This window comes from Dipodomys merriami, unplaced genomic scaffold (genome assembly GCF_024711535.1).
Source record: "Dipodomys merriami isolate MVZ:Mamm:240054 unplaced genomic scaffold, mDipMer1.0.p SCAF_14, whole genome shotgun sequence".
NCBI classification, from domain to species: domain Eukaryota; kingdom Metazoa; phylum Chordata; class Mammalia; order Rodentia; family Heteromyidae; genus Dipodomys; species Dipodomys merriami.
In genome coordinates, this window is record NW_027202715.1 from 24,605,990 (window position 1) to 24,621,039 (window position 15,050).

At 38.8% G+C, this 15,050-nt stretch overlaps 1 protein-coding gene across 4 annotated transcripts in view; it reads right to left on the bottom strand.

Moving 5' to 3' along the window:
• Positions 1-15,050, bottom strand: part of Arid5b (AT-rich interaction domain 5B) — a 185,044-nt gene that overhangs the window by 10,632 nt on the left and 159,362 nt on the right. For all 4 annotated transcript variants that reach the window (XM_070021028.1, XM_070021026.1, XM_070021025.1 and 1 more), the window contains one exon: positions 1-6. This exon is cut by the window's left edge and continues 193 nt beyond it. In XM_070021028.1, coding sequence (XP_069877129.1) covers positions 1-6 — 6 coding nt within the window. The remainder of the gene's footprint in view (positions 7-15,050) is intronic.

Here is a 15,050-nt window from a genome sequence, read left to right on the forward strand (position 1 = left end):
ATTAATCTAAATGAAGAACAGAACAGATGACAAATCAGTTGACCAGTTCAGGAACATCAACACTGAAACTTTGCTTTATTTTTTTGCAGTAGAACAGTTCTTTGTATCTTCAGGGGATGTGTACCAAGTCCCACAGTGTAGGCCTGAAATCATTTAATTTATGAATCAGACATACTAAGAGATTAACAACCATAACTAATAATAAAATACAACAATTGTAGCTAAACACAAAAGTAAAAGTTATATAGACGAGGCCCTCCTTTCTTGAATGACCTAACATAATATTTTTCAACTGTGGCCTGGGTAACTGAAGCACCAGAAAGGAAAAGTAGAGGTGAGAGAGGCTATATAGTATGATTAACTTGTTGAGTGACTCTGTCATATGGATGCATTCTAGAAAGTTGTACAGTTTGGCAGGATTTGATCTCTTAAATATTTCTCAGCAAGACAGACTTCTTTTTGGTTTTGTGGATCTGTATACTAAGGGCAGTAATAGAAGCATCATCACAGCCCATGGCCAAATGCCAACAGCATCTCAACAATCAAATCATTATTTATCAATCACCTACTATGTGACAAGAAGTGCTCTAAGCACCAGGACTCAGCAGTGGATCACATACTCAAAGATTGTATTCTGGGAGAGACTAGTACAGGCCCACGTATATTATGTAGAACATTTGCACAATCTCCATCAAATCTCTATGGAATATTATTATTATTATTATCTTTATAACTGAAATAGTTAAATAATCTGCCCAAGGGTTACATCACTCAGAGCTCGAATTTGCAATCTATTATGCCTACCTTCAAATTTTTAATTTTTATTTAGCTTGAAATATAGACCCAACACCTGAGATTAGAAGGTCAAGTAGAGACAAGCCGGGTGTGGCCAAGATGGCCACAATTAAAAGGAGTTTATGCCAGCCCTGCGAGGTCTGTTTAGGGGGTACCAAATAAAAGAGGGTCCCAGCAAAAAGGAAGCAGACCAATCACTGAAGCCACAAAAATCAGAGGGCTGAAAAATTCAAGCATTTTAATTACATAACTTTTTAAACAAAGTGCATAAAATTGCTCTAAAAAGAGAAACATCAAACAGCTCTGGTTTTAATCTGTTTTCCCTTTGCGACCAGCTCTTGATCTGAACGGGAAAAAGAGCTGATGTAATTAAAAGGCACGGATTGCATTACAATCTCAGTTTCAACTTCAGTGATTAAAGTTTTTATAATGCATTTGGTATGATTAATGACTCACTGTGGGATTAATACAAGACTCAGCCTTTAAAATATGAACTTTAATACAGCAACATAATTTGTTTTAAATAAGACAAGTTGACTCAATGAAGAAAATGTACTTGGCTTATAGACAACAAGAAAGCTGTTTAAATATTGGGAATCCTAGTTTTTATTTATTTATATTTTAAACCCAGGCAAAAACTTTCCTAAATTTAGAATAGTTGTTAGCTATTTTAAAATGGATTTCTAACTTACATATTCTGGATCTCAGCTACCTAAACACATACAACTGTTCAGGTTTGGAAGCAAACCTAAATATTTCATTGTTTGATAACATATCAAGTAAACTGTGGGAAAATCAAATCCAAATTTATAGTATATTAGAAACAAAATCCATTTACTGAGCATGCTCGGACATGGAGTCATGAATAATACTTTGGAGCCTCATAACTGGCAGTGGGCCAGCCATGAAGATCAACACAGCCCATGGGGAATAGTTATCTTCAGATCCCATTACAAACTGAGTTTAAACATGTTACAGCTGCTCAAACTGGAAACTGCTCTCTCTATGCAGACACACTAAAATAATATATGGCTGCCAGATACCTGCTTCCCACTGTAATATTGCAGTTAATGTTTATATAATAAAAAGCATAACTAAGCAGAAGAGAGGAAAAAGCAATCTTGTTCATACTTGAATTGACTCTGTCTCATCTGTACAGTCCCTGACCTTCTCCCCAATTCTTTTTCCTCTAATTCTTTTTCTCTCTGCCTTATTCTGCCAAGGACTTTATTCCTTCTAATATTGGCAGGGACAGGTTCTTTTTTTTTTTTTGTCCAGGAGCAAAATGCATTGAATATTTGAAAACTGGAAAAATAGTTTAAATTGAATTTAATGAAAACATATTTTATTGTTGGGCAGATAGGTTTGTTTTACTTTTGTTTTGTTGTCATAGAAACCCAAGGAGCTCAGAAGCCTGGGTATTCCAACAGTTACCATTTGTGGACACCACCCTTCCCACCCTTCCCCCACCTCCATTCTCTAATTGAGGGAACCTGCATTCTGGGGAAGAACGAAATAGAGTGTAGGGAGGGGTAGGAGGGAAAAAGTAGAGAACCCTAGAGGCCCCCTGACAGGCTCTGATTGTATTGGGCCAACCCAGCTCTCCAGATGATGACCAAGGAGTCTTTAATTTTATATTACAATTTTGCAAGTTCATGAGGCAGAGCAACATTTTTGTTTTGGATCATTTTAGTTTTCTTTACTATTTTTTTTCCCCTTCGTTTCGCTCAGCTCAGCAGCTGGCAGGCTGACAGCAGTAAAGAAAAAAAATACATTTCAGTTTGCTGGTCAAAGGCCTAAAGCCAGAAGCAGGAAATCTGGAATTAAATGTTTCTTGTATCTGGAAAGAGGCATGACTAAGGTAAAACTGAATCCCAACACTAGCTCTGCTTGTTCAAGGCTTGCAGAAGGAGAGAGAGAAAGGGAGAAAGAGAGAGGGAGGAAGGGAGGCAGAGAGGGAGGGAGGGAGGGAGGGAGAGAGAGAGAGAATATGCTAGTTTAAAGGTCAACTTAATGTTTTTCTTCCCCTGCTAAATCATTGAAAGATAATTATAGTGGCTCAGGGAAAAAAGGCTCCCAAAATAAAACAAGAAAGGCAGCAGTTAAAAGGAAACAAGTAGAAATATGACCAGCTAAGCCCTGAAGAACGGGGCTGGGTTTTGCACAGCACACAAACAATCACTGTTTCATAGAGCGATTTCCGTTTGGTATAATTTTCACTGAATGTTTTTTTCAGTTATCCTGTCATGGTACAACACAATTACCCCACAGGATATGATCTTATCATTTGATTATTAGAATTTTTTACAGTACAAGAGGACGAAAGCTATGAAAGGTTTCTGAACATTTCAACATTCCATGTACACATAGTACCATTAGCCAATAAAAGGTCAGCATTGCCTAATGCAGGATGCTGTGTAGGCTTGAATTCAATCAAGAATCCAGTATAATGCAATATGCATATGCCTCATGAATGATGATTCTTCAAATATTTGTAATACCACAAAGATTTAATCAGTTTCTAAATTGTATAGATAAAAAACAAAAAATGCACCCAGCTTCCAAAGAAGTCATTACACTGGAGAGCTTGCATGTCTTGGGAATGCAGGCTGGGTATTAGGTATTAGGCTGGAAGTATTGAACAAGCTAAGCAATATATTTATTAGGAAATCTAGAGAGTGTTTTTTTCCCTCCTCTCCTGATTTACATCTAGTCTGAGCAAGTGAAAGCTGGGTAGATAAATGGGTCTTTATTATTATCCAGATTTCACATTTCAGATTAGCAAAATGCTTATTTATGATGCCATTAAATGGATCTGAAATAGGTAAGCCATCATGTATTAAAAAATAACATCTTTTCATAGGCACAAGATTTGTAGCAGCATGAGATTTTATTTTTCCCTTGGAATAATACAAGAATAACATTTTCCACCCCAAAGCAGAAACAGTAGGGGAGCCTTTTGCTATCACGGAGATTCTTATTAAATTCAGTCACTGTGAAAAGCAAGATTTTTTTTCTCCTTCTCATTCTTCTCCTCCTTTTTAAATAAAGAAGACTTAAAAATCAACCCAAGTTAAAATTAACCAATCAATGGCATTATAACCCTTGATTTATTAGTGTTTGAGCTGGTAAATTATCATCATATATGAAATTGCTGGTTTGAAAAGATTTCAGCTTTGCTAAATCTCAAGTTAAATAATGGTGCTCGGTATACTAGCTTTTTAGATCTGCCTCATCTGATATTATAAAAAATTCAATACATTTCTCTACAGCACAAGTCAGAGGTCAGCAAATCTATTACAGTAATGTAAGTAATCTGGAAACCTGCCAACTCTTTCTCCCTTTTATTATTTTTTTAAACACCAAGGCAGATAATTTTATATTTACAAAGTCTAAAATCCTCCAGGGCTTTGCCTCTCTTTCTCAACACAAAGCAGCAGGCTAACATTAGAGAAATGTATATCATACATGTTTTTATCATTTGCATCTTATACAAAAGAAGAAAAGACCCTTCATCTTTTTTAGGTACCACTCCCTATCCTTCCCTATAAGCTGAGGAAAAATTATGTCAAATCTCATATGAGTGAATAACCACTAATGTCTCCTGTATTGATTAATGCTTGCATGGAATGACTGAACTTTTGGGCCAAAACATTTAGCAAACAGTGCTTAAGCGGAGAAATGAGGATCCATCTATTTATAGAGCTCTGAAAAATGATATTATAATAATGTCTGGAACCAATTCAATTCAGAAAGGAAAAAAAGAAGTAAGAAATCTTTAGGGTTGTACTTGAATCACGAGTTTACCTCAATTACTTTATAGGTACTTTTATGGCACTTTAAACCAGTGAAAAATTCCAGATTTGGATATTTTGATGGTTTCATTGCAGCAGAATATTTCAATGGCAAAGGGAAATTGATATACATGGTAGGTCAAAAATGCTACTACTACTCTTACACTATTAGAGGTGTGTGTGTGTGTGTTTGTGTGTGTTTGTGTGTGTGTGTGTGTGTGTGTGTGTGTGTGTGTGTGTGTGTGTGTGTGTGTGTAGAAAATAAATGACATTTTGGTTCCACTGGGGCTTCGGACCTGATCTGATCCCAAATGGACTCATTACATCTCTGAGTTGATTCCAGAGTTGATAAATTCTAAGGCTTGGCCAGACATTTTCCTTCACAGCCAGAAATTGAAAATATAACTTCACTGTGAAGTGTGGGAAGCAATCTTTCGCCAAATATGGAGCCAATAGAAGGTATATTTTTCCTTCCTGAAGATGAAGTACAAAAACTTTCCAATCTCACATAGTGCTCACCTCTCAAGGTGCTAGACCACGACTATAAAAAATGGTAGAAGAACGTTTGGGTAGTAGGGTACCCAATCAAAAGCCAAATACACCAATGAATAATGTCAATGTGTGGAGAGACCAGAATGTTTCCTCAGTAGGTCCAACACTGGAACACAATAGCAATTGGGTTGCTTTGTTCCTGTTCTTTTTATATGCCAGGTTCCATTGGACAGGGAGATGGGTCCCTCCTAATGCCCTCCATTTTATGATATAAACTTTAGTGGAAAAGAAAAATAATGTGTGGAATGTGAGAAGTGAAATATCAGACACCAAGAAAGCTGCCAAAGAGGCCTCAAGTGTCACTGTTTAAAGGAGTAGGATGGGAAATGAAAGTTCTGAGTTTGGACTCAGCTTCAAATCATGGAGTAAGAGAAATACTGATATGCATGGCAAGAGCCATCTGAGCCAAGAAAATGTCAGGAGAGTACAGCCTGGGTCTGTGTGAATCCTTATTTTTACTTTAATTTTTAAAAAAATGAAGTAGTTGTACAAAGGGGTTTCAATTCAATATATCAGATGTCAGTTTCAGAGTATTATGCATCGTGATCGATGTCACTCCTTTTATCATTTCAACCCCCCATCTCTCCCAACTCTACCCATCCCCTCAATTTTCCTGCTTCCATTTTCACATATAGTCACTGAATATTATGACTGTATTTGTCCATCCTTCCTCCTTCCATTCATCATCCCCAACTTTGACTTTACCCTCCCTCCACACTGTTTGTTTTTTTTTAAAAAAAGAAGTATGAATCATTTGTATTCTGTGCCAACATACCGTAAGGGTACAGGGTCCGTTATTATCAAGAACCAAAAAATAAGCACTTGTCAGAAAACTCTCTTCCCTGGGAAAATGATCTGTTTACCAAGGGGCTCTGTTACCTACTGTAATGACAGGAGAAGTTGAATGAGAAGGGTTGTTGAATGACTCATGTCTACAATCCCAGCTATGTGGACATGTAACCAGGAAGGTGATGCTCTGAGCCCTGCCTCAGGGGAAAAACCATGAGACCCCTTCTGAAAAGTAGCTAAAGCAGGAAAAGGCAGGGGCATGGCTCAAATAGTATTAAGTATGAGGCCTTGATTTCATACTCCAGTGTCACCACTACCAAAAACATCCCCCACACATGAAGAAAACTTTTGAGAAGTTCAATAACCCCCACCTACTCCTTTTGGAACTGGAGAGAAAAAAGAGTTTTTTCGTAGGTCCAGTGATAAGAATTCTGACATCTCCTTCCATGATCTTGGAATTACTATGATCCTAAGTGAAGAGAAAGGTATAATATGCTGGGACTCAGCAAGATTGGTGGCTTGGGAGAGGTAGCTCAAGGATGACTTCCCCTAAACTGGAGTTACATGGACTATAGGGTTTTAGAAAAGAGTCAAAGGTGAGTGAGGGGCTAGAAACTTTATTTTAAAAATATATTACTATATTAGCCGGGTGCTGGTGGCTTATGCCTTTAATCCTAGCTACTCAGGAGGCTGAGATCTGAGGATCACGGTTCAAAACCAGCCCGGGCAGGAAAGTCCATAAGACTCTAATCTCCAATAAACCACTAGAAAACCGAAGTGGCGCTGTGGCTCAAATGGTAGAGCACTTGCCTTGAGCTGAAGAGCTGAGGGATAGCACCCAAGCCCGGAGTTCAAGCCCCATGGCCGACAAAAATAAATAAATAAATAAAACACATTTATATTACTATATTATTTTATGGATGATAAAATTAACTTTCAGAGCTAAATGATTAAGTGACTAGACAATTGACTACAGCTATGAAGTCCCCAAGTTTGAGTTCAAGCACACCTCTTCCAGCCTCTTCTATTCCAAGCTGCTTTTCAGCTCAGCACACAACTGTTTAGCATCATATATTATCTGAGAAATATTAACATAGGGAAAATACTAATGATCACCTCACTTCAGGTTGGGGAATTTGCAGCTCCCAAGGAATTGTCTAAGAGATCAGTTTGAATGCTCTCCATCTCTCACAGGCAGTAGACCCATGAAATATTGGTGGTCACTCTACAAAGAGATCACTACATCAGAAGCAGCAGCATGGCGTGAGGACTGTGCACATGACCTATCTTATAATCTTCCTCAATCACCATGCTGCAACTCTTCAAGAGGTGAGATCTAGTTGTATCAAACCCTGCTTAATATTGCAATGGTAAGAGCTGCTCAAGAATTAGATCCTGCATGAAATCCATCTAGGGGTTCATCATGCCACATGTGAGTTTCCCATGATCCCCCTAACAGACTTCTTCATTGGCTTTGCTTCAGTGGTGTCTCCCTTCCATTTCCAAGGGTGTGTAGAATGATGTGATTCTCTGGCCTTTCAAATGAAGACCACATTGGAGACAGCTGGAATGGGCTTAAAGAAGCTGAGTGTATACTCTAAGGATTAAAATACGTGCTCATGACAGAGAAAACAAACCATAAACAGCACCTAGTCCTCCACAGGGCCAGCCAGCAAAACATGGCAGCAATTTATTCTTCTCAATGAGAAAATCCTAACTCATAATGGAGTCACATGGATCCATTTCAAGAGCAGATGAACATTATTTCAAAAATTATAAACAAACAGAACTATAGTGTTTTCAATGGGCTGTGGGCCACACAGATGAAGGCAGGCATGTCTATATGTAAGGGGGGGAAAAAAAGGCCAACAGCTATTGCACTTAAGTTAGAATCTATGCATGTTAGAAACCACTGGTTCCAAAGCTTCTGAAGTGCTCACCAACTTCCCACAACATTTATGACTTTAGCCAAACTTTGTAAGAACATGTACAAAAACAAAATGTTCCAAGAGGGTTTGCAGTGGATGAGTTAAAGATATATTTTAATGGTAAACAATTACATTCTTCTGTCATCTGATCCTTTTTTTTTCCCCTGCCTTTCTTTTTTGGAAACATGCTTTCTGAATTTTCAATAGCTCCTTTGTGGAGGCATCTGTTACTCACATAATTGAAAAGATGTTTGTGCAGTGGTATGCTTGAGAGTAGTTATTTAATCTTAATGATAAAGCCCCGAGGACAGAAAATCATACGTAAGAAACCTCTTGTTATTTATCACAAAGAAAAAGGGCTATGATACCTCACTGTACTCTCAAATTTAACTCCATGCTTGATGTAAACTATCAATCAAATACGGGGACCTGTAAAGTTTCTTAAATAGTTATAGTGAGCCCCAAAGGGGTAGGGGGAGGTGGGGGTGGGGATAAATACAGGACAATAAAAGGACCTTGACAAGCAAAAAACTGCTGTTTGGCAAGCATTTTTTTTTTTTAGGAGGGTCAAACAAAGAACTTGCTGTAGTTTACAGCATGACAGACATACTTGATTAGTTTGTGCCTTGAGGGTGTTTTTACACTCAACAGTGTAAACTCCAACTTCTATTAATTACATGTTGCATTTAGAGGCAAATTTAAGAATTTTTAAATAAAGTGGTTTTGCTTTAAAAAAAAAAAAAAAAACAAAACAGAAACCAGTTTTTCTACTCCAGGGCCTGGCTAGAGCTTTGTTTTCCTTTTTCCAAGTTTCTGGAAATATTGGGGCATTGGAAAGTTATCAGAGCATTTGAGGCATGTGCACTGATAGTGTGTGAAGCCCTTGTGTATGAATGTGCTTGCTCACCCTGGAGGTGGCGGGGGGGGGGGTGCTTTACAGAGGCTAAGGAGTATGCTGGTGGCCAGGGGGGCTTCCAGGACCAAGTTCAGCAGCACAAGCTTGGTGGGATGCAGTGAACACTTTCCAAACTGAGCAAATTTTATCTGGTACCCTGGCTTTTTACCAAAAGCCAGCAGGACTTCTGTGGATTTGGGGAAAGAGAAAGAGTGTCTGGTGACTGGGTACAAGAGGGAGAAACAAGAGAGTTGACCCTACCAACAAGACAGTGTTTGGAAAGGAGATGCAACGGATGGACGTAGTCCACCCATGGGACCTCAGGAGGGGAACTGGGCAGTGGGAGAGGAAGCAACATCTGCCTTTGGTATTTTAACGATTTGGAAATTTCACCTTCGGAAGCTAAACAGTCCCTACCACCTTAGAGGGGATTGCTCTTTCTGTTTAGCTCACTGAATTTAGCTCATTCAGGTCTTATTTCCTGGCATGCTCACTGTGATGCACTGAGGCTCCTAGAGAAATTTCAAGAAAAGTAACACCATATGGTCCTTGATCTGGGATGCATGGTCTTTATTGTTCTTTAATGCGATCAGCAATTTTTATTTTTATTTTTTGGGAATGAATGATGTCAACCTATTTTCTAACCTCTTTGTTGTTGTTGGTGGTGGTGGTTTGGGGGCCTGAACTCTGGGCCTGGGCACTGGCCCTCAGCTCTTCAGCTCAAGGCTAGCACTTTACCACTTGAGCCACAGCACCACTTCTGGCTTTTTCTGCTTATGTGGTGCTGAGGAATCGAACCCAGGGCTTCCTGCATGCAAGGCAAGCACTCTACCACTGAGCCACCTTCCCAGCCCCAAGTTCTAACCTCTTTAAGATCCAGTTCAAATTCTAGATCCTCCAGGGAGATTCTTCCCATTTCAGATGGGAAGTCTCTCTTCCTTCTTTGATCTCTGTTGAACCTGTTACTTCTATCAATTACAAGCTACTTTTAATAACCTTAACTATTTACCTCTCTTCCATGTGTGTAGGGCCTATGTGTCATATCTGATAAGTTAGATAAACTAGGAGTCATAGTTGTCTTTGTTTTCCAGCTCTAATGGGGGGGGGGAGAGTTGGCTCCCTGGGGCTGCCAGGTAGAGAAAGAATTTGAGGCTGAACCTGGTCTGAAAGGAAGCAGCATTGGTTTTTCTAGCAATCTTTGCCATGATGTTGGTAGCACAGGCATCTCTCAGTGTCCTCAAGTCCTGTTCTAACTACTTTGCTGTCACCCCTAAGAGTGCTTTGCATGAAGTAGATGCTCAAAAACGATAGTAGTGAAGGAAAATTGAGTGGCTAATCTATTATTCCCAAGTAAAAGGAACAGGCCTTGGGGAGAAGGCTTCCTCACCAATTTCAATACAATCTTAGCCTATGTTGAGAGAATGATGCTGCCCCCATTTAGAGAAGTACTATGTTACATTCCAAGTAGCTCTGGGTATTCTGAGTGACACAAAGTAGAGGCAAGCCAAGCTGAGAAAGGCCCATAAATTGTGCTCTGAGGCTTGGCTGAATGGAATAGGAAGACTTGGAGTGAGAGAGAAGCTTTGCCAAGCATCTGGAAGCATCTGAAAGACAAACACTTAAGTCATCCTCCAAAGGCAAGGTGGGGCCAATAGGCAGCCACAGAAGCACGTAGAAGGGCTTGGTGGAAGAGAGCCTTGGACAGTGGATGTTCCTTCTAAGATCTCCCACAATAAGCAGAGAGTGGGCAGCCTTGTGTCAAGCATAGTCATCAGGGAATCTGATAGGCTGTAAGCCATAGATGGACCTGGTTGGTTTCACATATGAAAAATATTTTCAGGAATATGGGAGGCAATATGTGTAAAGCTAGGTGGTATCATGTAAAAGAAATCTTGAGGATCTGGAAGATCAAGAACCACAGAGTTTGTATCTGATGACAGCAACAGTGTTATCAGGTCACACTGGGCTGCTCTAGCCAGGGCTAAGTGGACTAGTCTCCACTCTTCTACCTTGCTTCTACCTATGTCTTCTGCCCTGATAAACACCTGACTTTGTGCCTACCATGTAAAGCAGCAACCCACTAAGGGCCTGACTGAAGGACTAATTGACATATATTTCCTAACTGTTGCTCACTGATATCTATCTATCTATCTATCTATCTATCTATCTATCTATCTATCTATCTATCATGTACATATATGTCATATATATGATATATCATATATTATATAACTAGAGTTATAACCATATATATGATATATATCAGTGAGCAACACTCTTTATTTATATATATACATATATATTGTAAAATATCATCAAAATGAGTTACTAGAAAAATGGAATTAAAAAAAGAGGCATACAAAATGTGATCCCGTATTTCTTACTAGATTCAGTGGACATAAAACAAGTCTGGTAAATTCCATGTAAGGGTATCAAAGCTTACTTGTAATTGTTGTGCTTATTAAGTACTTCATAGGCTAGTAGAAAATAGTTCATGGGCAGGTCAGGAAACCTCATTTGATTTGTGCTGGTCTGAAGAGGGGTGTTAAGGGATCTCTCAAATATAACATTACAAGATATTGCCTGTGAATTTCTCAATCATGCATTTATTAGCTCCAAGAGTATCAAAATGAGCTGGGTGCCAGTGACTCATGCCTATAATCCTAGCTACTCCGGAGGCTGAGATCCAAAGATTGTGGTGTGAAAACAGCACAGACAGGAAAGTTTGTGAGACTTATCTCCAATTACTACCACAAAGTCAGAAGAAGATTGTGGCTCAATTGGTAGGGTGAACCTTGTGCGAAAAAAAGCTACCGAAGAACACATAGGCCTTGAGTTCAAGCCATTGAAACATATTTCCCCCCACCAACTCACTCATGTCAAAATCAGCAAATGAGCAAGAATACATGGAATTGTGCCCTGGACTTGAACAGAACTGTAAGTCACTTTGACTAGACCTTGGCCTTTTGCCTTAGTATGATTAGCTGAGTAGTCTTTAGAATCTGATTAATCTTTGGCCTTCATTTTCAGCACATACTTATTTAGTCAGAATATGAAGCCCCCCCTCCCTATCTTGCCTATCACCTTTAGCAAAAAAAGAAGAGAAGGCTACAAGGAAGACCCTCTAGCTTTTTATTTCTGCCCAAGTGCATCTGGCCTGGTATAGCTCACCCCAAATCACTGTGAAGGAAGCTGCCTGAACCATACAATCTTGTTCAAGGGGCGCTGCTTTCTTACTAGGAAAGCAGAAGGTTAGAATTTGAAAGTGGGCATTATGTATGCAAAAAGATGAAGTGTAATTGCTCATTTCCCTCACAAAGAAATACATTTGTTTATGATTTTGATTTTCTACATTCTCAGAAAAGCACATCACAAAGTACTTTTTTTTTTGCCTTAATGCTCCTTTTAAAATCCTTAATAACAACTTCATGGGCTCCACAGAAACAGACCATTTAATTTATTCGGGAAAATTAAAACCAGTAATCTGGTATTCTGTATAAAGGTCCTCCCCCCCCCTTTACTTGTGCTTCAAAACATTTTTTTTAAGAAAAAAGAAATGTGCATGTGAAACAAAGCCTTTAAAATGAATTATTATTCCAGAAAATTAAGCTAAGAGAATTTCATAAAAGCAGCCATTTTGCTTTTTTTGTTCCTTTACTGATAAAAGAAATTGATTTGAGCATTTTAAGCAAAGAGTTGGACAAGAAGAGAAAATGTTCTACTAGGACAGTCCAGGAAGATATAAGCATTTTTGTTTGCATTATAATCTATAGTAACTTTATCTTTAAATCCCAAGCAAATGACCAGAATAACATTTTATAAGCTTTGCTGAGTTTCAGACATCTATGTAGCAACAGCCTTGCGATGGGAAAACATTAATGCTTTTTATATTGGTAATCATCTGTAACATGAGCAATTAAGTACAGTACTAATGGACTATGGCCAGGAGCCTGGTACTAATATTAAAAACTGACAGAGATGAATAGGTTTGGAAGCAAAACCAGGCTGACAAAGACATTTTTATGAAGTGCTTGGACCTATTTGATTTAAACCAATCAGAGGCAAGTTTGGACGAGTCGGGCCTTCATCGACAAAGATGCATTCATAGGCATTGTACCATTTCTGCTATGCCTTAAATAAAAACAGCCATTGATTCTTTTCAACAGCCCGCACTTTCATTATTACACTCATTAATAAACCCAAAGTGCTCAACTAATATACAAGTAACATTTTACTGAGGAACTGGCTTTTTTTTTTCTTGTAGTAAAATGAAAACATTTACTGGAATTGTGAACCACACTGCATAAAAAAAATACATCAGTGGATAATGCACAGTAGATCACTCTTTTTTGTTGTTGTTGTTGTTCAGCTTTTAGGAAAGCAAAGGTGGAGGGGGAACTAGCAAAAGGAATGAGACTTTCTATTCAACCAAAAAGAGCAAGACGCCATTCTGATCTGGTTTTGGATGGCTTTACAAATTTCCAAAAGCATTTCCAGAGTTACTTGCCCACAAAGTTCTGATCCCCACCTTTCAAGCCTTCTTGAAAATGATGGTCTTTCACTAAGCTAAGTCACCTCTGTGTGATCTGTGTTTGTGAAGACAGTGACTAACAAGAATGAATAAAATGGGCTGGGAAGGTTGCTCAGTGGTAGCGTGCTTGCCTTGCATGCATGGGGCCCTGGGTTCAATTCCTCAGCACCACGTAAGCAGAAAAAGCCAGAAGTGGAGCTGTGGCTCAAGTAATAGCTTTGAGCTGAAGAGCTGAGGGCCAATGCCCAGGCCCAGAGTTCAGGCCTTATGACCGACCAAAAAAAAAAAAAAAAGAATGAATGAAATCTGCCATAATCAAGTCTTTGGAGTCACAAGTTCAGCCTCTTCTTTGGTCAAAAGCCCTGGATGGAACTCAGTGTTCTCTGCCTTTCTCTAGGAGAATCAATTAAAAGGAAGTTGTCCAGAACAGTGACTCCCAGCCACTTCTCCCTACCACTCATGGGATTATGGGTGATTCCTCAAAGATCAAGAATGACATGATTGTAACTATAGTCTTAAAAGTAAATCAGCGATCCTCATATTTTTGGTAATTAATTATTATGAATTGCACAGCACCCCTTGCTTCTAATCAGAAGGTGATAATGATCTAGATGGCAAAGGGAAAAATGCTAAAGACTTACAAATTACCCTGGGGCAGCTGTGCTCCAATCTGACTTTTGTAGGCTCTATACTACTATGGCTATTGCTGGTAAAGGGGACTAAGTTTTGTGATGGGAGAAGATGGACTCTTTAATGACATGTCATCTTATTCAGTTGTCTTTCTGATGAGGTTCTGAATTCAGAGTGAAGGAAGAAGGGACCTCACCCTTACTGTTCCTATCAGTGCCAATCCAACAATCATGGAGCACAGCAGCTGGTCCCTCTTTTAGTGACAGCAAAACCAGTCCTCTGAGACCGAGCAGTATCCAGCGAGAACTCCCCACCTCAGTAAAACCAAGTCCTTACAGCTCCTCCTCTCAGCTCCTAAAAGTTAAGTGCTTAGTTCCGGTTTGGTAAAGGACAATCTTCCAGCTTCTAGGTGGTCATACCCTAACCACTTCTCTCCATTTTCATCCTGGGGCAACTTGTAATTTTTACCTACAGGTGGATGAGGTACATTACACCAACAGCTGATTCCCTATAGTAAATTTTTTTTTGTTAAATATATCTTGTCATTTCCATTTTACTCATTGTCCCCTGACTAAATATACTGAACAAACAAAATGCTAGATTTTGAAAAATAATCCACTTTTTGAAGCCCAAATCTTGTGAAATATCTAGATGATCCTAAGAAACTGGGAAGGATTTTTATAATCTTCTAATAATGTTTAGTAGTTACTAAACATTTGTTTGTGGTATCTCTATTAAAATTTTTCAATTACTGATTCAAGGTTTTTGGTAAACTTTTTTTTCCAGAAAGAGGGAGACTACGAAACAAAATCTATCACCTTCAAAAGAATGTATGTTGGCCTTTCCTTTAAGACTGGGACTATTTTATTCACAAAATTCTTGAGTGGAATTTACACAATGACACACACACATACACACGATAGATTCAGTCATCTCCATTCCTAACCTTATCTGTTTATTTTAACACAATGAGATGTTTTGTGAAATTCCTCTCATTAATGCACTTATCCATTTAACTAGGTGAGCTACCTAACAGGTGAGATGCATTCCCTTTTCAGTGTTTGTTCGTTATCAGGTCCTATCAGCTCAGTGGCTCAGGGAAAGGAAGAAAGAAATGTTCACTCTCTAATTAAAGC